The sequence below is a fragment of the Cynocephalus volans genome, chromosome 12, assembly GCF_027409185.1.
Source record: "Cynocephalus volans isolate mCynVol1 chromosome 12, mCynVol1.pri, whole genome shotgun sequence".
NCBI lineage: Eukaryota > Metazoa > Chordata > Mammalia > Dermoptera > Cynocephalidae > Cynocephalus > Cynocephalus volans.
In genome coordinates this window covers 42,157,564-42,184,126 of record NC_084471.1, presented here as the reverse complement: position 1 = coordinate 42,184,126, position 26,563 = coordinate 42,157,564, and the positions used below count along the sequence as shown (strand labels likewise).

General features: G+C 36.8%; 1 protein-coding gene across 7 annotated transcripts in view; it reads right to left on the bottom strand.

Moving 5' to 3' along the window:
* Window positions 1-26,563, bottom strand: part of PPP1R12A (protein phosphatase 1 regulatory subunit 12A) — a 142,453-nt gene that overhangs the window by 3,033 nt on the left and 112,857 nt on the right. For 4 of the 7 annotated variants that reach the window (XM_063074805.1, XM_063074806.1, XM_063074810.1 and 1 more), the window contains 7 exons: window positions 25,897-25,962; window positions 21,258-21,274; window positions 20,001-20,136; window positions 17,942-18,046; window positions 4,863-4,910; window positions 1,641-1,691; window positions 653-822 (listed from right to left, as the gene is read on the bottom strand). In XM_063074805.1, the coding sequence (XP_062930875.1) occupies window positions 688-822; window positions 1,641-1,691; window positions 4,863-4,910; window positions 17,942-18,046; window positions 20,001-20,136; window positions 21,258-21,274; window positions 25,897-25,962 (558 nt within the window). In that variant the 3' untranslated portion in view covers window positions 653-687. The remainder of the gene's footprint in view (window positions 1-652; window positions 823-1,640; window positions 1,692-4,862; window positions 4,911-17,941; window positions 18,047-20,000; window positions 20,137-21,257; window positions 21,275-25,896; window positions 25,963-26,563) is intronic. The other 3 variants (XM_063074807.1, XM_063074809.1, XM_063074812.1) reach the window with 1 other exon arrangement.

Sequence of the window (26,563 nt, the reverse complement as noted above, 5' to 3'; positions counted from 1 at the left end):
AGCTTATATTTCACACATTAAACCATACTTTCCAAAATATTTAGCCATCTTTCCTTAGTTTTCAAAATGTACTAGAGTATCTAATTAGATAAAAATTGAAACTTCTACTTGAAAAACTACCTTAAGCAAAATCTTTAGGAAGAGTTTAATTTTATGTGGAACCAACCAATTCTTATGTGTTCAGAATGTTTAGATATAAAATATAGTAATTTCAAATTTATGTATTAGGATATTTGTAATACAGAACTTAATGAATATCAACTAATATAATTCTGGCTAAGTTATTCTCAAACACAGACAATGCATGCTTAATCTTCAGCTAAAAAATACATTGTATGTAAAATATACTGTTTATGTTCTATGTTCTTTTTAGTAAAGAACTGTAAATAGCCATATTTTAAGCCTGAAAATATTTGTAGAGCCAAAAATGTGCACAAGCTTTAGAAAATAGCAGACAAGTCTTTAAATTTGTAAATCATTTCTTAATTTTATTGTAGTTTATCAGTTGCAATATACAATTAGTGACATTTTCTAACATTCTGAAAAGCCATGCATAAAAGTTATATGATAAGCTCCAAACACAATGGCATTACTTTGCAAAAGTGAGCTCTTACTAATAAAAAAACACGCTTACTAATGCAAAAACACCTGCCTGGCTCTACCCAGAAGAAATGATGAAACTATAAATTATAGGTTCACAGACTGTAGTTGCCTATAGAACCCTGAGCGCTTGGCTACCACTCTTGTCAAGGCCCTATTCTCAGTCAGCAGTCGCTCATTTAACTCTCTCAGAGATTGAATTTGCTTTATTTGGTGCAGGTTCTGTAGGAGTCAGAACATAAAAAAACAGAAATAAAAAATAAGAAAATGGAAAAGAATACAATAAGAATATAAAGAATCATAGGTAATGAGTATAAGAAGAAAAAATTAAGTCTTAAAAGAATGTTCCAAGAGGTTTAGAAAGGTAAATAATGCATAAGCAAACAAAATCCAAAAGATTTGTCTCCAATCTTCAGAGCCATTCAATAATAATGGTTTAATAATAAATCAAACAATTTAATAATAAAACATTTAAATCCTGAACTTCTAACCCTACGTGCATTCCTAATGCAATAAAATATTTTATGCAAGACAATGTGATGAGGTAATCAATTAACTATGCTATTTTCTTTTCTACAAGGAGTGTTCAACATTCAAAACAATTATTTCCACAGGTAATGCAGAGTGATAAAATATGGCTCTGCTTGTTCACTCCTCTAATATCCTTTATTTTCAAAGGAGAACATTTTATCTTATATTATCCTCCTTCACCATTACTCTCCAAGAAACATAGGAGCATACAGAAATGTGAAAAATAAATAATAAATCCCTCATTTTTGTAGCTGTTATTGTCTAATTTTTTCTCCACCTTAACATCCAAATCACTATACAAATTGATTATCAAAACAATTTGGGTTTTAAAGCCTCTTCCAGCTCACTAAAACCTGGATTTAGGAAGAAAGAAAAGCACAAGATACAGATAGTCTACCAACTGGGTAATTAGCTTTGAGGACAATTAATGTAACCAATATCTATAATAGTATTATAAAATTTAAATTCATAAGCAGCACTATATATCATAAATAGCATGATTTACTTACTTTGAGCTCTTCTTCCATTTCAGATATTCTTCTTTCTAGAGCTCTTCGTTCCTAAATCAATTTAAGGTATCAATATTAATTACATAATTAATATATTCTTAAGTTTTCTTATATATTTATTGTGAAATAGTGATACTTTAGAATCAAAGATCAAATCAGGAGCAGTGTAGAAAAAGATGTGATGCCAGTGATGTGTAAAAAGCTTTCCAAAATTTGAGAGAATAAATATGAAGATCTTTACTTTTATTACTTTTTATAAGCTCTTTCTTTAAAGCTTTGACTTTCTAATAAAATGCTAAACAATGTGTTCAAACTATTTTTTTAGTTCATGTGAAACTTAGCGATAGGGTAAACCAATATGCAAGACTGAGGATTATACAGAAAAGAAAAGAAAAAAAAAACCCCGCACACAAAGATGCAATTATACTACAGTGATAGAAGCAGAAAAGCAAGAAGCAAACGTGCCCAAAACATGTGCACTTTACAATTTCAAAACGATCTAAGAGAAGCTCATTTCCTTCACCCACAATGTTTACTAGCCATTATTTATCCAACTGACTTTATAGCTTTGTATTTAGGTTGATACTGTGTGTAGCATTAATGCAGTGAATCTAACAGAGAAGCAACTACAGTATTTATTTTATACTCAGTTCAAAGAGTGACAGGCAAAGCCAACATACAATACATTACTGCAGTGTACAGTTTTATTCTCCCCTAAATGATAAGCATACTAGGATGTGTTATGCAAAAAGCAAGCAGCAGTAATTGATGAGCTGTAAAACTGGTTAGGTCATACCGCCCAGAAGATACTGACTCTTGCCGGTCACCTTTCAGATACAAACCATTTAAATTCAGTTTAATCATACTGAAACTATTTCTAAGACATTCTTTCCCAGATTAATAATTAATGTTGATATTTAGTAAAGCAGTACATTTACTGTAAATGTTAATGTTTTTAGGGTATGTGATTTAAAAAAATAGATGGAATCCTATTCATAGTCTTATAAGGACTATGTTATTGTAATACTGGCACACTTAAACATTATATAGACAAAAATGTTTACTTTCTATAGATTTTTCTCCTAGTTAATAGTACAGCCATAATAAATTCATATAAACCACTGTGCTTCTCAAAATACTAGCACATATACTGTCATATCTGATCCTCACAACTTTCTGAAATAGAAATAAAATACTTCTTGTGATTGAAAGGTAATCTCTCTATGAGCCTCAATTTTATGAGGTGACTTCAAGATTTTACCTTCGGAGTAAAGCAAGACAAGAACATTATACCCAACTGCCTAAACATATTGGCACAATGAAACTGACAATTGTAAAATTGTAGGCAATTTCCTATGTTTGACTAATAACATTAAAAATATGGTTAAGAGAAAATGCATGTAAAATGTTTAGCCCCATGCCTACTTGATGTACACAGAATGCTTAATAAATAAGTTATTAATACTATAATTATCACTGTCTATTAAACTGAGAGTAGATTAGCTAGTTTGTAATTTCTCTGCATTTGACAAACAGAAAAAGGAGGTCAGGTGAGAATGTCAGAACATGAACATGTGTGTATATCATGATAGGTACTAAAATAGCCATTATTTTTGTATGGTAAATTATGGGTGATTTTATATAATTTCCTCTTGCTGAATTTTTGTAATAAATATATTACTTTCATAAGAAAAATTAAATATTCTTCAAAAATGTAATTCTCAAAAATTACTTTGATAAAGTATATTTTGTTATCTATGTCTTTCACCTCAACCATCAGTAAGCATAACAGAGAACTGATTTTATTATTTCTGCATATCTTGGAGATAAAGTTCAGTAACAGTTATATATTGTAACAAGATATAATCAACATTAAATAAGTGATTTTATTTTATTTATTATTATTTTTTTTATTATTACTTTTTTTTGTCTTTTTCGTGACCGGCACTCAGCCAGTGAGTGCACCGGCCATTCCTATATAGGATCCCAACCCGCGGCGGGAGCGTCACCGCGCTGCCAGCGCAGCACGCTACCGAGTGCGCCACGGGCTCGGCCCAAGTGATTTTATTTTTTAGCAATTATTAGTTGTATCAATTTTGTTAAAATAGCTCAGAATACTAATTTTTAAAACTTACTGAAATCATAATAAAATGGTAGTTACTGCAATAATTTAGTAATTTAGTAAATATAATTTACTAAATTATAAAATGTTATAATTAGTAAACAACAAATACTAACAAACTATTTGTCTATTTTTATATTCTGTATTTTTTACCATTTCTCTCTTTTATTTTTGGTGGAAAAGGCAAACAGGTTATTTAAAAAATGGAATGGAAGAAAAACATTTTTATATCAACTGCTCCTGATTATTTATTCTTTGACCTAGAGATCGCAGCTACCAGGATATAATTGCTCCTCTGGTCAAAACCTAGCAAGTCTAGCCACTGCTCAGCTGTGCTACAGACACACTTTGAGTGCTTTTTCTTTAACTTTTGGATCATTTAAACATTGTCATCTGTTCAGACTAAACTTGTGGAGTTATTTCTATAGCCACTTACAGGCCCCTGAGCAATAATAATAAGTGGAGACAAACACAAGTGAATATATCACAGCTGGAAAAAAAAAAAAAAAAAAACTGCAGAAAGACATAAAATAGCACAAGAATTTCTCGTAATCAATTTTTTTTGTTCAGTATTTTATTTTGTTTAATATTAAGTTAAATATTTAAACTCAAAATTAAAAATATTATTAAATTAACTTCAAAAAGAATTTGAAAATTTGATGTTCTCAGATTTAAAAACTTTATTTCAAGAACGGAAGTATTTTAACTTTGCAAAGAATTTTTAAAAATGTATATATGATTAAAATGTTTAGGTTATAACCATGGAAAATCAAAGAGAAATAAACGGCATTTCAAAAAATATCAGATTTGCTACCATGATGTGTGATTTCAATCAAAGCAAGACAGTTTTTTTAAAAAAAATTCATTAAGAGAATAATGGTGGTAATTAAATCTTATTTAATAAGGCCATTTCATACCTAAAAATCCCATAGAACATTACATAAAGCTAAACTATAAAATATACTCATTAACTTAATATTAATTTAAATTAAAACTAACCATCCACGTAAACAAAAGAAAACAAAAAAACCCCCTACTATTGCTTACACAAAATAATAAAGGAGGATAATGATTACTTATTCAACAAGATGGACACTTACCCTTTTTTCCATTTCCAATAGTGACCTATCAGCAAATCTTTCTTGTCTCTGCCACAAAATAAGAAATTATAAAAGGGAAGTAAGTACAGTAAAGATTGGGGGAAGAGGACCATAGTACCTTTCTTTTAATGGGTATTAAAAGAAATCACAATAGAGTCACACACAGATGCAAGTAAAGAAAACAGTATTTGTATGTCAGGAGCCATTTTTAACAATAGCCACCATTTTAACAAATAACAGCCATTTTATGTAAGCCTTTCTCTTCCTCCTCAGAAAAGCCCACGCGCACCAAGCCAACACCTCTCCCACCTCCTCTTCTCATACCATGCCACTATCACCCCACTGCTTTTCCGCCTATCATAAGCTGCCACACTCTGTGACAGCCCACCCCTTCTTCACTATGTATATAAGCAATCGCCTGACAATAAAATTTTGAGGCTTGATCAGAATCTTGTCTTGCCTCCATTCTGTGTGTCTCCTGTCTCTTCCTCTTTTCACCAGCTACAGGTAGTCCTCCTCGAGCCCACGTTCTTACCTGTCCCGCAGGACGGGACATTCTGGCGCCCAACGTGGGGCCCGAGGCACGGAACAACGTTGCTGGCACCTACTCGGAAGACGCCTGGCCAGGCATACCCTGAGCTCCTGAGCTCGTTTCGAGCCCGTGGGTGATCAATCCTCGGGACAAGACTCGATTTTGATCGTCGCTGGACTAGCCGCCCCAGCGGACATCGGACCGGTGAGTAGGTGATTATCATGGGACAGGAATTGAGCTCTCACGAGCTCTTCCTTAAGGGGCTTAAGGATTCCCTCAAGATGCGCAGAATTAAGGCTAAAAAGAAAGATCTCCGAAGTTTTTTCAATTTCTTAACTGATGTATGCCCCTGGTTTCCTCAAGAGGGCACCATTGATCATAAATACTGGAAACGGGTTGGTGACTGTCTCAATGATTACTATCGTACTTTTGGCCCCAGCAAGGTCCCCGTGTCTACCTTTTCCTACTGGTATTTAATTAATGACATTTTACAAACCCATTCTCAGGACCCGGATATCAAAAACATAATACAAGTGGGGGAGACAACCCTTAAGGACGGTTCTCGCCCCCCCTCAACTTGCCCCTCTGTTGTAATAGGCATGCCGGAGGGACTTAGCAGCCATGATGCTGATCCCCCTGAGAAGACCCTTCAGACAATCTCCCCTGAAACTAACCCCTCTAAAAAGACTCGTAAAACAGCTCCAAAATTATACTCCTCCCTTACTTCCTTCGCCCCTCATAACGATCAACTTCCCCCCGAGGACCAAGAGACCTTAGACGAACAGGCAGCTCATTATCATGATGATGAGGATCCCTGGCAGCTTACTGCGCCAGTTCTTCATCCGCCGCCCTCCGCTCCCCAACAACTCCCCCCTTATCCCCTCCCTCAACCACTTCCTCCTTTTGTGGGCCCCCTATGCCCTGTGCCTGAGAAACTCCTTCAAAACAACCCCCTACAACAAATAAATTCTTCCCTGACCCAACAAATTTCCTCCCTCAAATCCACGCTTCAACAAAAACGACAACACGTCCAATTAGTCAAAGAAATAAAAGCCCTTGACCATGAACTTAGTTTGCTCCTTCTAAAAGATGCCACACTCAAAAAACGGAAGACACCCAGTCCACCAGTCTTAACTTTTCCCGTCACACGCAGTCGCGCCCCCATAAATTCCAGTCAAGATAAGGGCGAAACCGAAGATCAAAATGATCCTGACACCCAAGACCCCCTCTCCACCAAGGAGGCCTCTGATACGGAGGAACCTGAGGTTGAAACCCTGAGTAACTTCTCCCAAGGACAAAAATATCGTAGACTCAATCTTAAACATCTTAAAGATTTAAAAGCTGCAGTTGGTTTATACGGACCCACTGCACCCTACACCCTAGCACTTCTCGAGGGCCTCAGTGATCGGTGGCTAACACCAAATGATTGGTTTTCCCTAGCTAGGGCCACCTTCTCCGGTGGCGACGTTGTTCTCTGGCGCACAGACTTTGTTGAAAACTGCCGGGAAACGGCACAGCGTAATACAGAGAATAAAACTTCTAAAACTTGGACTAGGGACAAGATGTTAGGGAGACCTCCTTATCAAACTAATGAAATTCAGGCTGCTTTTCCCCCAGGATTGTTGTCCCAAATTCAGGTCGCCGGCCTAAAAGCCTGGCGCCGACTCCCACCCAAAGGGTCCGCCACCACTTCCTTGGCTAAAGTTCGTCAAAAACCAGATGAACCATATTGTGATTTTATTAGCAGACTAACTGATGCAGCAGAACGATTGGTTGGGGAAGGCGAAAACAAAAGCGCCTTCATTAAACATCTAGCTTACGAAAATGCCAACCCCACCTGTCAGGAAACTATCCGCCCACACCGCGGCGGTTCTCTTGCTGATTATATTAAGCTTTGCTCTGGGGTTGGGGCCTCCCACACCCTCGGCCTTGCTATTGGAGCTGCTCTAAAACCCCTTGTTGCCGCAACGACCAACAAGGGACAACAATCCAAGACTTGTTTTACATGCAAACAGCCCGGTCACTTCTCACGAGAATGTCCAGCCAAGGCTCACAGTGCTCCACAGACTGATGCCAAACCGCCTCGACCTCCCCCCTCCACTGTCTGCCCTCGCTGCAGACGGGGAAAACATTGGGCATCTGATTGCTATTCCAAGACTGACATTGACGGGAATTCCCTACCTAAGAAACAGGGAAACTCCCAAAGGGGCCAACCCCTGGCCCCATCCTCGGGACAGAACCTAGGGGCTGTACGGTTCGTCCCCCCGAAACAGGCTCTCCCCGCCCAGGAGTTAGCTCCCTCCAACGAGCCACCCCTGGAAGCGTAGGATTGGACCTCTGTTCCGCCACCGACACAATACTAATTCCTGAACACGGTGTGCAAATACTCTCCACAACTGTTTATGGCCCCATGCCCCCTGGTACCTTTGGACTCGTCCTTGGGAGAGGGAGTTCTTCCCTCGCTGGTCTAACCGTAGTCCCCGAAGTTATAGACAATGATTTTACAGGACAAATCAAAATCCTAGTGTCAACAATCTCGGGACCATTCCCTATTAAAACAGGCCAACGCCTAGCTCAATTACTTATATTACCCCTAAATACACAAAATCACCACAATTCATCCCATCCCCGGTCAGATTCTGCCTTTGGCTCTTCGGATGCCTACTGGATCCAACAAATTACTCCTGAACGGCCCTTACTAACCTTACATTTAGAAGGAAAAAAAATTTGAGGGACTAGTAGACACGGGGGCTGACGCTACTGTTATCTCTGAAAAACATTGGCCTTCTTCTTGGCCTTCTAAAGCCTCTTATACCCACCTCCAAGGTATAGGACAGTCTACCAACCCAAAACAAAGTTCTAAAATCTTAACTTGGACAGATACGGAAGGAAATTCAGGAAAAGTACAACCCTATATTATCTTAGGAATACCCGTTAATCTTTGGGGGAGAGACATACTGTCACAATTAAAAGTCATCATGTGTAGCCCAAACGAAATAGTAACCAGTCAAATGCTAAATCAAGGGTTTCTCCCTGGCAAGGGACTAGGAAAAAATAGCCAGGGCATTAAAGAGCCTATTTCAGTTACATCCAATACCAACCGACAAGGGTTAGGAAATCAAAATTTATTCTAATGGCCATTCATCTTCCTGCACCCCACGTGGAAAAAATAAAATGAAAAACAGACACCCCCGTTTGGGTAGACCAATGGCCACTAACTGAAACTAAGTTAACTGCGGCCACTATGTTAGTGCAGGAACAACTTAATGCTGGCCATATTGAACCTACCACGTCACCATGGAACACTCCTATATTTGTCATTAAGAAAAAATCAGGCACATGGAGATTACTCCAGGACTTACGAGAGATCAATAAAACCATGTTCTCTATGGGAGCCTTACAACCTGGGCTCCCCTCCCCTGTAGCTATTCCCTCCAATTATTCCAAAATCATAATTGACCTTAAGGATTGTTTTTTTACCATTCCCTTACACCCCCAGGACAGAGAACGTTTTGCATTTAGCCTCCCGGTAACCAACTTTAAGGGGCCAATGCAAAGGTTCCAGTGGAAAGTTCTTCCACAAGGAATGGCCAACAGCCCCACACTATGCCAAAAATATGTGGCACAAGCTATAGATCCCCTTCGGGACAAATGGCCTCATATTTATATTATTCATTACATGGATGATATTCTCTTGGCAGGAAAAACCGCCCCTGAGGTACTCAATTGTTGTGCCCAATTACAGGAGGCACTCACCACCCTTGGGTTACAAATTGCACCCAATAAAATTCAGTTAAAAGACCCCTATTATTACTTAGGCTTTGAGCTCAATTCGACTGTCATCACTACTCAAAAGGTTCAATTAAAGACTATCATTTACACACACTCAATGATTTTCAAAAATTTCTAGGGGATGTCAATTGGCTACGGCCTTATCTAAAGTTAACCACAGGAGAACTTAAACCTCTCTTTGACATATTACAGGGTGACCCTGATCCCCTGTCGCCGCGTGCTCTTACCTTCGAGGCACATAAATCACTCCAACTTTTAGAAACTGCTATACAAAAACAACAAGTTACATTCTTAGATTACAGCCAACCTTTCTCCTTCATAATCTGTGCCACGCCACACACCCCTACCGGGGTTATTTGGCAACATAGCCCCCTATTATGGGTACACTTATCTTCATCTCCAAACAAGGTTTTAACAGCATATACCACCCTCGTTTCTAAACTAATCAAAATAGGAAGGGAAAAGAGCCGCCTACATTTTGGAAGGGACCCTGACCATCTGTTCTCCCCTACACCAGAGAACAAGTACAATGGCTAATGCAAAACGATGACTCTTGGGCTATTCCCCTGATCCTATTTCAGAGACAAATTGACAACCACTACCCTGCCGATAAACTTCTCCAATTCTCTCGGCTACACCCTTTTACATTCCCAAAAATTACCTCTCAAAAGCCCCTAAAAGGAGCGACATTAGTTTTCTCTGATGGCTCCTCCTCAGGTACAGCTGCTTATATCGTAAATAACCAACAATATATTACAAAATCCCCATATCAATCAGCTCAACTTGTTGAATTACTTGCCATCATACAAGTATTCAAGCTCTTAAAAAATGAGGCTTTTAATCTATATACTGATAGTGCATATATTGCTTTCTCTGTCCCATTATTAGAGACTGTTCCCTACATAAAACCTTCTACAAATGCAGTACCTCTGTTCCTACAATTACAACTGTTAATTTTATCACGACAAAAACCTTTCTTTATTGGACATTTAAGAGCCCATTCGGATCTTCCAGGCCCCCTCTCTCATGGTAATACACAGGCCGATACTCTAACCCGGGCCTGTTTCTCCTTACTACAGGACCCCTTTAAAAGTGCCCAACAATTTCACAACCTACACCATGTAAATGCCCAAATGCTGCACCTCCGTTTCAAAATCACCAGAGAGCAAGCCAGAGACATCGTTAAAAACTGCCCCCTTTGTGTAGTCTTTTTATCTTTGCCACACCTTGGGGTTAACCCCAGAGGCTTGCTCCCAAATGAAGTATGGCAAATGGATGTTACACACGTTCCAGAATTTGGCAACCTAAAATACATCCATGTCACAGTAGATACCTTCAGTGGCTTCATCCTCGCCACCCTCCAAAGTGGTGAAGCCACAAAAAATGTAATTGCTCATGTTCTCCACTGCTTTACAGTTCTGGGTAAACCTAATGTCCTAAAGACAGACAATGGCCCTGGATATACTTCTCAAGCCTTCAAAACCTTTTGCCTTCAAATGCACATCAAACACATCACAGGAATCCCATATAATCCACAGGGCCAAGGCATTGTTGAAAGAACAAATCAAACCTTAAAAAATACCATTAACAAGCTTAAAACCACAGGTCTTTACCCCACCAAAGGCTCACCGCGTAATATCCTTAACCATGCTCTATTCACTCTAAACTTCTTACAACTTGATGCACAGGGAAAATCAGCAGCCGATCGTCATTGGCACCAAAAAACAAAATGACCAGTACGCACAGGTCATGTGGAAAAATCCCTCAACACTTAAATGGCAGGGCCCCGACCTGGTCCTCATATGGGGACGTGGCTCGGCCTGTATCTATGACACCCAAGAAGGGGGGCCTCGATGGCTGCCCGAACGTCTAATCAAACCAGTAAACCCCCCCAAAGAAAATAACTCACCCAACCCAGGGAAGGATCCCTGAGAAAAAACTCTTTCTTTTCTCCTTTACAGACAATGAAACCCTGCCTCCTCGCCCTTCTTTCGTACGCCTTCTGTGTGCAGGCGGGTTTTCAACCTCCACCAAGTCGTGAAGAACTCTACAAGGCCCTTTTTGGAAACCCTTGCGATTGCAAGGGCGGTACGGTTTTCCGCACTCCAAGTGCCTATACCAGTCAAGTTGACTGCAACACAAAGGTAGCCTATATCGCAACATCTTACACCTGGTCTGGGGCGACAAAGCCTGAATGGGTCTGCAAAAACAAACCTACAATCATTCCTACAGTACAGGGTCGCCCTGGACCTTGCCCTAAAAACTGCACCTTTCTCCAGTCCGTCCATTCCACTTGCTACTCTTCTACACAAACATGCACTGACCATACACAAAAACCACAAAAAACCTACCTTACTGCTACCTTAGAAAGGGCTTTTTCGGGCACCTTTGGCAGCGCCTTAGAGGGAGGTTCTGAAAAATATTCTCAGGCATCCTGTCTCCCATAACATGTCGGCAAAAATGTGTGTTGGTCGCCCATGGCCCCGATTCATGTATCAGATGGAGGGGGCCCCAGCGACACCCTAAAAGAGGCTTTAGTTGCCCAACGAATTCAAGAACTAGCCCAACACTTATATCCTCAATTAAACTACCATCCACTCGCCCTTCCAAAACCCAGAGACATTACTTTAGATCCACATACACAAGACATTCTCAGCGCTACCCACTCTCTATTAAACTCCACTAACCCCTCCCTTGCACAAGACTGCTGGCTATGTTTAACCGTTGGTATGCCTCTACCTACTGCCATTCCTATGTTCAATGCCTCGTATATCCCCTTTAGTGAAACTGCCAATTGCTCACTATCATCCCCCTTCAGAGTACAGCCCTCGGGTTTCAATCTCTCTGATTGTCTCCAGGGACCTTCACAAAATAATTCCTATGACGTTGATGTCCGATTTGTCACCTTTTCCCATTGTCATTCCATAACTAACATTTCCACCCCCATCTGCCCTTCTCCAGGACAGGTATTCATTTGTGGAGGCAACCTTGCCCACACCTTTCTCCCTATTAATTGGACAGGCCTCTGCGTTCCAGCGAGCCTTCTCCCTGACATTTCTATCATCCCCGGATATGAGCCCGTCTCTCTTCCTAGCCTTGACTTTATAACAGGACGCCACCGGCGTGCTCTCCAAGTCATTCCCTTGCTTATAGGCTTGGGGATTACAACCGCTGTGGCCTCCGGCGGGGCGGGGATAGGGGTCGCTGTTAACACCTATAATAAATTATCTCGTCAGTTAATTGATGATGTTCAAACCCTCTCTGGAACTGTTAATGATTTACAAGATCAAATTGATTCTTTAGCTGAGGTAGTTTTACAAAATCGCAGAGGGTTAGACCTATTAACTGCAGAACAGGGAGGGATCTGTTTAGCTTTACAGGAACGGTGCTGTTTCTATGCCAACAAGTCTGGCATTGTCCGAGACAAAATCAAGAAATTACAAGAAGACCTCATCAAGCGAAGAAAAGAATTGTTCGAAAACCCGCTCTGGACTGGACTTAATGGACTCCTCCCTTACCTCCTCCCTGTCTTGGGCCCCCTTCTTTGCCTCCTTTTACTTATAACCTTCGGTCCCTGGGCGTTTCGCCATCTCACCAACCTAATTAAAAAACAAGTTGATGCTGTCCTTTCTAAACCTATCCAAATTCATTATCAACGGCTGGCATCAAAGGACGCGGGAGAAGACTACTATGGCTCCCTCCCTACGGGGACGACATGATAACCAGAGGCATGTCTACCCTCTCCCTTTAGGGAGAACAGGGTATGAGCACCGGGGTGAGTGTAAAACAAAGTATTACAAGGGAAGGTCACAGAACTCCGACCTCCTCTGGGTTTCCCTGTGAGCACGCCTGGCTTGCATAGGGGTTGGTATCTAATCTATCAAAAATCAATTTTGGCTCTACCCCTCCCCCCAAAAGATACCAAGAGCCAATGATGGTGGATTCAAAAATCCACGGGGGAGCCAGGCCCCTACTCTCTCGCCCGGTTAATGCTCGTCTTCCCTTCTGTCTTTGAACAGAAAGGGAGGAGATGTCAGGAGCCATTTTTAACAATAGCCACCATTTTAACAAATAACAGCCATTTTATGTAAGCCTTTCTCTTCCTCCTCAGAAAAGCCCACGCGCGCCAAGCCAACACCTCTCCCACCTCCTCTTCTCATACCACGCCACTATCACCCCAGTGCTTTTCTGCCTATCATAAGCTGCCACACTCTGTGACAGCCCGCCCCTTCTTTACTATGTATATAAGCAATCGCCTGACAATAAAATTTTGAGGCTTGATCAGAATCTTGTCTTGCCTCCATTCTGTGTGTCTCCTGTCTCTTCCTCTTTTCACCAGCTACAGGTAGTCCTCCTCGAGCCCACGTTCTTACCTGTCCCGCAGGACGGGACATTTGTATTGAAATAATAGAGTAAAAGAAACATTTAGAAATAGAATGATCTCCACAGTTCTCGCTTTATGGTTTATATCATCTTTCCCCAGGAATTTTTATAGTTTAGTTGTATGTGAGAGTGGGTAAGTACTGTGGAACAAAAACAAAAACATAATAGTTTTCCCTCAGATGCTGAAGTTCTCTTCTTTCCTGCACCACCAGGAGTGGCTAATTTGAACGGTCTGATTCCAGCACCTTGATTGAAATGTGTTTATTACCAAATTGAGCGACTCTGTATTCATGCAGCAAGACCAGAAAACTGGCCTTTTTGTTCTTTCCCACAGCTATCTTAGTCTTGCTCACTCTAGAGTTTTCTTTTCCAATCATCCGTGCTCCAGAATTGGTAAGAGGGTTCATAGCTACTTTGACTTGTAAGAAATTCTAGCTATATCGCTTTCTCTTCCTGGTGAGCTCAGGCCTCTCATTTTTTCTGCTTCCATACTATGCAAACAGTTTAAAGTTGATAAAATCTTGAGATTTGAGTCTGGCTGTAGGGGGATTAAAAAGGCTGCTTGGGTTTTAAGCCACATGTGGTACCCTATACCAGAGAGCTCTAAATCTGGATATTGAGCATAGTTCCAGTTAAACACACGTAGCATCTTAGATCTTATTTAAATTGGCCCTTGTACAAATATCTCCCTTGAGATTCCTGGTCAATATGCTGAAAATGAATCCATCAAGTGGCTCATTCCTCAAAAGCCAATTAGCTGACTAACCAATGTACCAAAAGTGGTTTTTGACAACTTTAACAGAATGCTGTTTTGTGGTTACTAACCACAAAACATACTTAAAAAACAAACTTTGACATTAATTAAGCACAATTTCACTGTTTAATGTGATAAATTTAAAAATACTTCTTTATTTAATTTTCTCTTTGCCAATTGTTGGGAAAATAGAACAATCTGGTCAGGCCCCCTCACCTCAGGGCAGGTTGGGGGTGGTGCAGCATTCTTTGTGGGCAGGTTGTGTGTGGGTGAAGTTAGTGTGCCTGTGCGGTGCCGCCACCTTGGCTGGGGTTTACTGCCTTGGGCAGACGAAGGGCCGTGTGGCCATGCTTTCCAACCTATGGCTTCCAAGAACCTGTTTGCCAGTTACCTAGCTCATAGACCTGTGTGTACGGGGTCTGGTGACCCAGCCTGGCATGTGAGGGGACTGGAGACCTAGCCTGGCATGTGAAGGGTTTGTGACCCAGTTTGTGAAAAAGGCATGAGGGGTCTGTGATCTCCAGACCCAGCCCTAGCTCAACAATTGGACCAGTTGTTGCAGGATTACGGGCAGGTAAAAGAGCCCGACAACTGGCGTGGTCTAGTAGCTTTACACCAATCTTTTCAGCATTCCTGTTTTAGTATCTTTAGGACTTATAACCAAGTTACTTTTTGATTCTTCTTTTACAATTTCTTCTTTATGGTTATGGTATATAAAATTTAAAGAATCATGGCCAGATAACCTTACTTTTATTCCATTATTTTAAATGGCTTTATGCTTTCCATTCTCTGGAAAAATAAGTGTTGGTGTATTCCACTTGTTTCTTGTTAGAAATCCAATTCAGAATTTCAAGTACGAATAAGACTGTTTCAGCTAATTCTGTTTTCTTTTTGATGGTTTTGAATGTAAATATTTATTTTAATTGCTAGAAATATAAAACAAAGGCTGATAAGCCACCTGATCTATAAATGAATCATAAAAACATTTAAAGGACTGAAAAATTTTAAAATGACATTCAAAAGAACCTGAAAGAATCAGAAATAGTGGAGCAATGCCATCATCTATAAATTTACAACATCTTACACGAAAAATAGCATTTTATTGGTGATTTTTTTTCATACAGAAACATTTCGCCAATTTTATAATTTGATAATTTCCTAGATTAAAAAAATCAATGTCAGTTTAGTTAATATTTTTTGTTACAAATTCTAGTTAAAGCTGTTAAAATCATAATTAGTAAATCTGGTGAACTGGTCATTTGGCAAAGTGTTACTCAGCAAATTGGTTTCTGGTAAATTGGCCCGTTTCCCTTTCTTGAAGACTGTAGAGTAAGAAGGGTGGGTGGGCTAAGGCAGGACAGGATTCAAGGATTCTAGAGTCTTTTGGCTAACTACTATCAAATAAAACTAAATTTTAAGATTATGTTTTTATTTGTTTTGGGCAGCTGGCAGGTGTGGGGATCTGAACCCATGACATTGGTGTTATAACACTGTGCTCTAACCAGCTGAGCTAACTGGCTAGCCCCAAGATTACTTCTTAACAGGATGATAGTTCCCTTGGAAAAATTTCATGCAACTATCAAAACTGCCATTGTTATGTACATTCATAAAGTTGGGGAAGAAATGCTTAAAAAAAATCACATAGAAGAATTCAGAGTAGACTTTAATACTCAGGATAAATGCTCTAAAGTTGAACAAAAAGAGTTTTAATGCTCATCAGTTTTACTTTTATGAATTATCTTTCTTATTATTAACTCAGTATATTTTGCAGCAGAAGTTGTCTTACTTTTTAATCCAGTGACTTGTTTCTCTGGCCAAAGTAGAAGGATCCTAAATTGGTACCTGACCCACAGGCAGCTTTCTATACAGGTTGTCCAGTAACCTATGAAATGGTCACTAACAGGAGTATGAGCACTGACAACAGGTTGCTCCATACTGGATAGTAATCGGCTAATTCTATCAATTACCCTTTCTTGCAGAGTTTGAATGAGAGACATATAGGAAGAATTAAGTAACAATAAAGGAGCCACAAAAGCAGAGAAACACAGCGACAAAGAATAGCTGAGTCACCACAATGACAGCAGTGGACATCTTTGGGGAGTAATGGACACCTGTACTTAGATAACACTATGATCAAATCTCTAGAGCTGAAGACATATTCAGGAAACTCATTATAATATTTTTACATATGGAGGCTCACTAAGCTACTAATGTAACCAGAAAAATGATGGCGTTCCAGTTTACCATGAAGCCTAAGTCAGTAGTTTTAACTTGTATAATGTTTCAAATTTTTATGACACCTCACTACGAAACGTGTTCTAGTTCTGCCTTACTTCTCTGTTTATCTTTACAATAAACCACCATTAACTGAAGGAATCTGAAGAGCCTTCAAAATCTCTTAAGGTTAACTTGACCTCTGGAATTTTAGCATAGCATCCATTGTGCACACACAATTACTTTACAACACAGTAGTGGTTAAGAACAACAATAAAAAGGATTTGGCAATAAGTATAAGTTAAACACAGAGAATTCTTAAAAAATTAAGAAAAAGATGAGTGTAAAAGACTGACCAAAAGAAGTTTGCAGTCCCATTTATAGAACTGGATATGCCATTTTAGATCAGTGCTTTCAAGCAGGATTCCAAGAGTTGTGCTACAGAAATGTATTTATGCTAAAAAGTCCCATATTAAAATGTAACAAGTTTGTTCTTAAAAATTAAATAGACCCTGTAAAATCTCCAGAAAATGTACAGCATTTCCCAAGTTTCTTTGATCACAAAGCCTTTTTTTTTTTTGAAAGAAGGTAGGTAAGGAAGAGGAGAGGAGATGTGCCTATTTACATATCTTCCAGAAACAGTGCTCCATGGAAAAAGGTTGGGAAACAATTTCTCTAGATCATATATATCCTAGATCATAGGTACAAGGTTGTGAGTTTTGCTTAGCTATCCCAATTTTCTCATCTAAAATTGTCTTTTCTAGTCTGTTGCATAAAAGGAAGTTATAAAAAAAGTTATAAGTAAAATTATTTTCTTCCAGCATTGCTATGTTAAATCAGTTTTATTTGAACAGGATATGTTCAAAATAAACAAAAATAATAAAGAAATTTTTACGGCTATAAGATGATTCTATACAGATGCTTTTTTTTTTTTTGACCGTTAAGGGGATCACAACCCTCGGCATGGTGTGGTCAACACCATGCTCAGCCAGTGAGCGCACCGGCCATCCCTATGTAGGATCCGAACCTGCGGCCTCGGTGCTATCAGCGCCGTACTCTCCCGAGTGAGCCACGGGGCCGGCCCCTACACAGATGCTTTTAATGCCTTCCTACATTTGGCATACTGGAAATAAGTGTTTAAATCCTTCATGTACCAAAACCTAGCTATTAAAAAGTTTAAAAATACCTTGACTTTTGACTATACTTTTGTGTTTTTAATTTACTCCAGAAAAAGTTAAAGTTATCAGTAAACTGCATTTGCTTGATTCCTTTTTACTAATAAATATGCAATTATTAATATCCAAATTTCTGTTTAGAATATTAGATAAAATTTCAATGCAATTTTTTATATAAAATAAATCATAGCCATTACCTTGAGAGTAACAAAGAGAAAAAAGTACAAACCTGAGTGGCTTTTTCCAATTGTAATTTAAGATCTGTTAGTTCCATATTTGTATCATGTAGTTGTGCCTTCAGCTTTTCATTTTCAGCTAGAATTTGTTCATAAAGCTATAAAAGTTAGAGTACAAGAACAAATTACTTTTCTGGTCTCAATATTTTAAGATTCCTCATTGATTACTTTGCAATATTAAAAGATTAATGTAGCATATGAGCCATATAAAGGATACATTATATTTTATAATGCTTTGTGGTTGCAAGATAGAGATTCTTGGTTATACAGGTGTTTGTCCCATATAAACTGTTACAAGTTAGGTCCAGCATTTTAGACTTAAGACTTTACAGAAAAATCTGACTTTTCAGGTTCTCTTAAAGAAGATTCAGTTATCTAATAAAGAGGGACCACATATCTGCACAATATCTGTGGCTGAAGCTGAGGAGTTACTGTGATCTTTATTTGGAGTCTGTGAGTTTTTCTGCCCATTATTCCTTCTTGAATTTCCAAAAATGAGATGGAATATCACTTTACATTTATCATTATACTTCTATTACTTATAATAAAGTTAAAAGGCAAGGGAAACTTTTCTTCAAATATTTCAAATCCAGGATAAAATCTAAGACTTTTCCCTTTACGGATGATTTTTTCCTCTTTCTTAACATTTGAATCTACTCCTCTCCACCCGCCTCCCTCCCACCTTACTTGCACTATAATTCTGGCTACAATTATATCTTATCTAGGCTATTCTAATAACAAAATAGTTTACCCGGACCTCCCTCTAATCTGTTTTATACAAAGAAACAAAAATCAACTTTTCAAAATGAAAATCTTGTAATTTTCATATGCCAGCTATTCCATCAACCTCCATGAATTAAAAAACTTTGAATGGTTTCCCATGTTCTTAGAATACTGATATCTTTAAAATGGCCTGTAAGACACTGCATGGTCTGGTCCTGCATGGTCTAGCTACAGCCTCATACAACCCTCCCCTCTGTCCTACTACCATACTGAAAATCTAATTACTCCAGTGCATCATGTACCTGTCCAGAAAGTCTGTGTGCTTGCAGTTCACTCCATCTGGAACACTTTTCTCTTCCACTTTTGTCAGTTAACTCCTAATCATCTTTCTGTTCTTGGTTGAAGCCTCACTTTGTTAGGAAATCCATCCACCAGTCCCATCACTTTCTTTTGTTACACACTTTCATAAAATTGTTTCTCTACTTCAGGGCAACTGTCTCGATTTTTTAAATTATATGTTCATTACTTATGATTGTATGATAATACCTGTTCTACCACTACATGGAAGATGTCCATCAGAGCAGGACAATACCTCCATGTCCACTTGCCCAGGAAGAGACTCTCCGTACTTAGCACAGGTTCAGTGTTCAGTTCTTTACTGAATAAATGACTGAATCTTATTCATAATGTATAATGACTCCCCCTTTCCCACCTCCTCTTTTCTCTCTTGCTGACTTGCCTTATAAGAAAGTATATAATCCAAATAGCTGCCGGGTATCTGGGATGTGTATATAAATACCACAAGCCTTCTCCTTTGCCAACAAACTTCGTCAAGTTTATTCCAAGCTCATAATATGAATCATGACTGTCAGAATCCTAGACTGTTGAGTTTCTGTTACTTACTTCTTAATTACTTCCTTCCTTAATCCTTTATAGCACTTGAACTACCCCCAAAATTTCAGTTATTTAGGAAAAACTATATTCCTAGGAAAAGCCACATTCTCTGTTTGGCTGCTTCCTATTAACAAATGGATAAAAAAACAAAGTGTGTAAATGAGTACATACACCCCCCACCTACTGAATGTCCCCTTCCAGCTCAATCACAGTAATGGCCTGAGATACTTAAATGTGAAATAAAGAACTGGATACTTTTCTCTTCCCTATGAAAAACAAACTACTATTACTTGCCCAAAACTAAAAATGAAAATAAGTTATTTTGAAATGCTAATTTCATTATAAATTTTTTGAAATTATATTCAAATATAAATACCTCAACACAAAAGATAACTAATTTATTTTAAATTAAATATAACTAAATAACCCAAGTACCTTTTTAAAGTCAGTTGAGTCGTCTTTTTCTAGTCTGCTACTATAAGGTTTTCTTTCTTCTAAGTAACTGTATGATCCAGAGCGACCCAGCAAGGAATCATACCGATCACTAGCTGATGTGGAACTGGTTTCATATCTTCAAAAGATGAATTTAAATAAAAAATCTTTATTATAGGCTTTCACAACTTACATCAACATACATATTAGTATATATTAACTTGATATTCCAAAAAGTAGGTAACCACTTCCCTCATCTGTTATCTAATCAATTTTTTGTGATACATAATAAATGGGAAGTTATTTTTAATAGTACTAAATTCTGTTATTTCAGGAAGAGATTCAGAATTTCCATACGTAAAAGTCAAAACTGGTTTCACATCATAAATTATTTCAACAATTTTAAATTATACATTTTTTCACATTTTAACATCTCTGAAATCAGAACATGGCTTAAATTGACAGTATATTATAGTTTAATTGGTAGCACCTTTCCTTTTTTTAGGGGTATATAATATAATGGTGCTTTAAAATTAGTAATATCTTAGATTTAATGAAATACAGTACATCCAAAGTGATAGATAATGTTTGTCCTGAACAAGAAGAATGTATCTTACTTGTAATGAGAATTCTCTCATTATCTGGTTTTGAATTCAGGTTACCTTTTCTGATAAATGCTATTGGCTCTGTATTTCAATTCAATAGAATCATCAGTATATAAACATTTATTCTTGGTCTTACAGGGCTTTGGTTAACAACCATGGGCAAGAGAAATGGAATGGTGATTAGATTCAAGGACATAGTGGAGATTCTCTGAAAAAAGATAAACAATTTTGAGCTAGATGACATTTTTTAAGTGTCTTCATTATTTTCTCTCTTATCTAAAGCAGGGCTAAGGGAGAAGATTCTAAGTACTTATAAATTTCTGGCCAAGGATGGGTTTCATCAGTTCCTGTTGTTAATAATGAGATAGTCAATGTTGAAATAAGTTAGGAAACTTTGGAAAACTTAAGAAAAGTTATCAACGTTGTAGAGACTTGGGAAAAATCTTCTCAGTGACTTACTGTGACTAGTGAACTAAAAGTAAAGCCTTTAACAAAGAAAGCTAATGACAGGGATTAGGTCATCTAAATTTCTACAGAATTATTTTTATTACTCAAATGATTCTATAAGCTCACAAAATCCATTAAATATCTAGTAACATTATTTTTATCAAAGATAAAAATAAGAAAAAGATTAGTAAAAAAAAGTAAAGCATACCTAGAAACGGAATCCGTCTAGAAAGGAAGGAGGAAAAAAACAAAGGCATACTAAATTTTTATGCTTTCAATTAACTATTAAATTGTGAATGATCAAGTAAATTTAACATATCAATAATGTTTTCACACTATTAAACTACCACTTATCTATTAACTATATATGCTTTAACTTTAATGTGGTTGTTCTTAGAAAGAGGTTCTAGAACACAGAGGTTCTAGAGTCATTGGACATATTTTTACATGTACAATACCACACAATTACTTTTGACAATTTATGGACACCTTTTGTAACTTCCTACAAAACCCAACATACATTATTTTTTAATTAAAAATAAAAAAAAAAATAGAGACAAAGAACCATAGTCATTACTTTTATTTACCCACTCAGCAGGAGAAAATTTACACTAATTAATGTCAACTTTACTATGCGACATCTCAAAGAAACCACTTTACTCAATTTTCAGTTTTTGAGGCAATAAGAGGCAAATAAATGAATACCAAAAGTATTTTACGTAGAACAGTATACACATAAAATTTACTTCCTGGAAATCTAGCTATACATATTCCTTCAAAGTTTCGTAATTAGAGAGTAGAAAATTAAGATGAATACTTCAAGTTAGTTTTCTCAAGCAAGTGGTATGCTACATTGAAATTTCAGTAACTCTTAAAAATGGTGAAATGATTAATAGGGTAAAATAGTTTTATTGGGGTCAAAGTAATTTTTTTGTTGATCAAATTTAGTTTTTTTTCTATTAAAATACTTACTGAATCTATAATTATTTGTAAGGTAACTATTCAGAAATGGTTTGTTAAATTCTTGAATTCAGATATCTCTAATTTCCCATTACATTTACCTTTGAATGCACTGTAGTATTATTGGGCTCCTTCAGTACTGTTCAAAATCTACTTTTGACTAAAAATGTTTTACTAAAGTCTGTGTAAATTTTCTTTGCAAAAGCAATTTTGACCTTGCTCCCTGCATTTTTTAAATGTAATGTTTTATTTTATTGATTTAGTTTTTAGTTTTGCAACAGTTAATTTAAAAAAATAAATTTTAGTTTCCAAGATGATATTCAAATTCAGTAAAATATCCAGGCATGAACTAAAATGTACACGTATTAAATAAAAATACTCCACCTCACCTTACAGTTCCCACTTTTGTTCACTTTAAAATAAATAAAAACTCCAAGCAATCACAGAAATCATTCAAATTCTGTGTCTTTAAAAAAATCATAGCATTATTATTGATTATTTTTTAAAAATTTATAAATTGTGGTAAAAATCACATAACATAAATTTACTATCTAAATCATTTTTAAGTGTACAGTTCAGTATTGTTAACTATATTCACATCGTTGCGCAAAAGATCTCTAGAACTTTTTTACCTTGCAAAACTGAAACTCTACATTCACTAAACAATATCTTCCCTTTCTTTCCCCCTTCTACCAACCCTGCCAACCACAATTCCACTTTCTATGAGTTTGACTACTGTAGATAACCAAATAAGTAAGAGTCATACAGTATTTGTCTTTGTGACCGGCTTATTTCACTTAGCATAATGTCCTTGGCTCCCTGTATTTTAAAATTCTTTTTCCAAAGTAAAAATATCCTTTTAATTTTTCCAATTACAGCATTTTAAGCTCATATAAGAGTATAAAGTATACAAAGTTCTTTTGTAATTCTCTATCCCTCCCATCCCCTACATAGCCACTGTTAAACTTTTTTGTATACAATTCATCTATATGAACACACAAAATAATGATCTCTATATATACATTTTATTTAATCTATGTCTTACCAACAGACATTTAGGGTGTTTTCAATTTTTTTGCTTTACAAGTAATGCTGCTATGAACACCTTTACACACTTCATTTATATCCATGGGAATAAATTTCTACAAGTGGAAGTGCTAAGTTAAAAGATGTGGACTTTTATTTAAGGCTTCTGATTTGTATTGTTAAACTTATCTCCAAAAAGGTGTAACTTATTATAGTATCAAAACTTTATATCAGAATTTTTATATCAGAATGCCTATTTCAATACTAATCATGTCAAATATGGGCATTATTAATTTGTCAATTTCATCTTTTTGAATTGTCACGTCTTTGGTTATTAATGAGACTGGATGCATTTTTAAGCTTATTGGCCATTTGTATTTCTTCTTTTGTAAAATTTATAAATTTCATGTACTTGTCCCTCCATTTGTTTTTCTTAACTGTCTCAAATATTTATCTTTTAAATGTTATAAAAGAGGGCTATAATTATTTACTTTTAAATTAAGCAAATATGTGTTTCCTTTAATAAATGTGCCTTTTCTGTCATATTTGAGTTCACATGTTTAAATTATCAAATATGTTAATCTTTTTTTTTTATGGTTTCTTGCCTTGGTGTCATATTTGGTTTAAATGTTTGATTTACTACTAATATTCTTTGCATGCTAAAAAGTTTTACCATTCAATAGCTTAATGAAAGTAAATCATAATAACCAAAGCAACAGAAGCCCCAATTTTGGAAATAAGAATAATGATGTTATGATAAAATAATTCAAATTATCTGTGATAAAATTTTACCTTAATTTTCTTGTAATTTATACCCTGACGGCAGATAGCTTGAGTTTCAGATGTAATTCAGAATTTTCAAGAACTTTTTAGATTCTTAAATTTACTTTTAAGCAAAAAAGTACATACCAGAAAGTCATTTTTTAATGTAGTTAACTTGGATTCTAGAAACTGTACAGAAGTTTTGTTATCAAACACGTTTTCTGACATAATGAATATGCTTTTTCAGAAAACACATGTAAGAATTTTGCTGCTTACACCTTTTCATAGAGAAGTAAGGTCTGATGCTACTAGTTTTCGAACAAGAGTAGCACATCCAATGGGCAAAGCACTTTTCTAGTCTACCATGGAAGACACTGTGGGTTAGCATTTAACTTCCTTTCTTCCTTTTCCTCATGGTATAGCAGTCATTAGGTTTAGGTGAGATAGTATGTCACCTAGATTGGTAGCAAAATGGCTGCAAGAGCTCAGTGGTGGGCCCTATCTGGCCTAAGCCAAGTATAATTCCATCTCTATGAGGTAAATCAGCCTGTGGATGAAGCTGACATAAAGGATTGTGTAATACAACCAGAGCGCAATACATTTTCTTTGTTTAATCCAGTTTGAGCAGGGTTTTCTGTTACCTCTAACTGAAACAATGCTAGCACAAAGCAAGGTCTAAACAGTCTTCTATTTAAAATGAACAAAAACTAAACTGTTTGGAACTAAGAAAACTGTTCTTCCTAGAAACAATTTTTTACTTAACCTTAATAAATCTCATGTATAATTTTAATAGTAAAACTTAGACACAATATATATCGATATGCTTCAAAGTTACAATACTGGAAGCCAGAAAATTTTCTCCCTCCCACCCCAGCCTGGTGGGGAAAGTTCTGTTTGATAAAGCAGTGAGAAGTATCAGCAGTTGATAGTTTACTAATTTCCTCTCTCTTGTTTACCTGTACATTGTTTTTCCTTGAAAGATGAGAAATATGGGATATCACTGGGAAAGGAAGATGATGAATGAGTTGAAGGAATATAATAAAGAAGGGACACAGGTAAACTGGGAGTGCTGACAATTAATAGGCAAAGAGTTCAAATGACAAGCTTTAGACCTACAAACAATTTACCCTCAGAACTAACTCATTCTCAATCTGTCTGGCCACAGAAAGATAAAATAAAAGTATCTTTTGGGTCAAAACAGGCAAATGTGACCCTAAAAATAATGTCCACAGTCACCTAGCACAGATAACCAACTTTTGCTTGAAGACTAGAAGGAAATGTAATAACCCTATTAAAGAACCCCAAGTCAAAATGAAGATGACTAACATTAACATGAGCAGAACGCTATTTCAGGCTAGATCGTGCCGAGTTTAGAACTAACTCATGTATAGTTCTATCCCTATGAAATAGAACTATTAAAAGTATTTTTGCTTTCTGTACAACCAAACATTAAGGAATAGAGGGGAGCAAAAAAAGGTAGGGGGAAGAAACTTTCACCACTTGCTAGCTATGCAACCTTAAGTCATTCAAACTTGCTTTAGTTCCTTCATCAGCTCTAAGGGAAAAATTGCCTTTTTCAGAAGATTGTTGAGAGATCAGTAGTGATTATAACATTTCTTTGGAGACTCTAAATTTCTAAACATAAATAAAGTTAAAGAGGCCTATATTCTTCAGAACACAACTCTGTCACCTATAGAAATAATGTCTAAGCCTACAACTTCTGGATTTCCACTACTTCTGAATATCCTTTAGATATTTTCCTTGGGTCAAGGGTATTATTCCCTTTTTCAACTCTGAAGGTTAAATTACATGCACTTACAGTGTACAATTTCATGAGTTTTGACAGCTGTGTATATCCATAGAACCACCACTACAATCAGGATCCAGAACATTTCTATTACCTCTAAAATATTCTTTGTGTCCCTTTCCAGTTCTTCCAACCCCGATCCCCAGGCAATCACTAACATCATATCTCCAACATGTAGGTACAGTGTGCAATAACTGTTTTGCATGAATAAATATAATTGAACACAATTAAAAAGTAATCCTTAAGAATATGAATACAAGTACTTTTCAGTATAAAAAGTAATGCTCCTTACCTGAGTTTCTTTCTTATTGGATCCCTCTTCTGTATCTGATTGTTGTTCTTGTTCATTTTCATCACTCTAAAATAGGTTTATTTTAAATAATTAATTTAAAATAAATTTAATTTAGTTTAAAAAGTAAACGTAGATTTCAAATAGTTTATATTTAAGAACTTTAAGGACTTTTCCAATTTAAAATGACTATTGAAAATATACCATGAAATAAAAGAAAAACTTTTTTAAGTGGGATTTTTTAAAAACCCTATTTAGAGGAAGCCTATTTTGTTGGCATGGCACAATCTATCTAAGTAGGTTAGCATATGTGGTGAAGAAACACCACCCATCTAACATGTGGTTTAGGAAACACGTTCCCACTGGGGATGAGGAAGCTGGAGGCTTAACATGAGAAAGAGTAGATAGTCCACTTATATTATAACACTGCACATACTTTAATAGTCAACATAAGTACTATTTAGCCACTCAACTCTAACAAGGCATTAAAAACAGAAATTCATTATTTAAGGTAAGAAGAGCTAGATTTCCTAAACTTGGCAAGATTTCTTCAATAGTCCTACTGTGTTTAGATGGTTCCTTCATCTAGAAATTTCTTGGGAGTTTAGCGCACACTAAGTAGAAAGTCAAGGTCTCAGTAGGCTAGAAGCCTAGAATCGCAGACTATGGG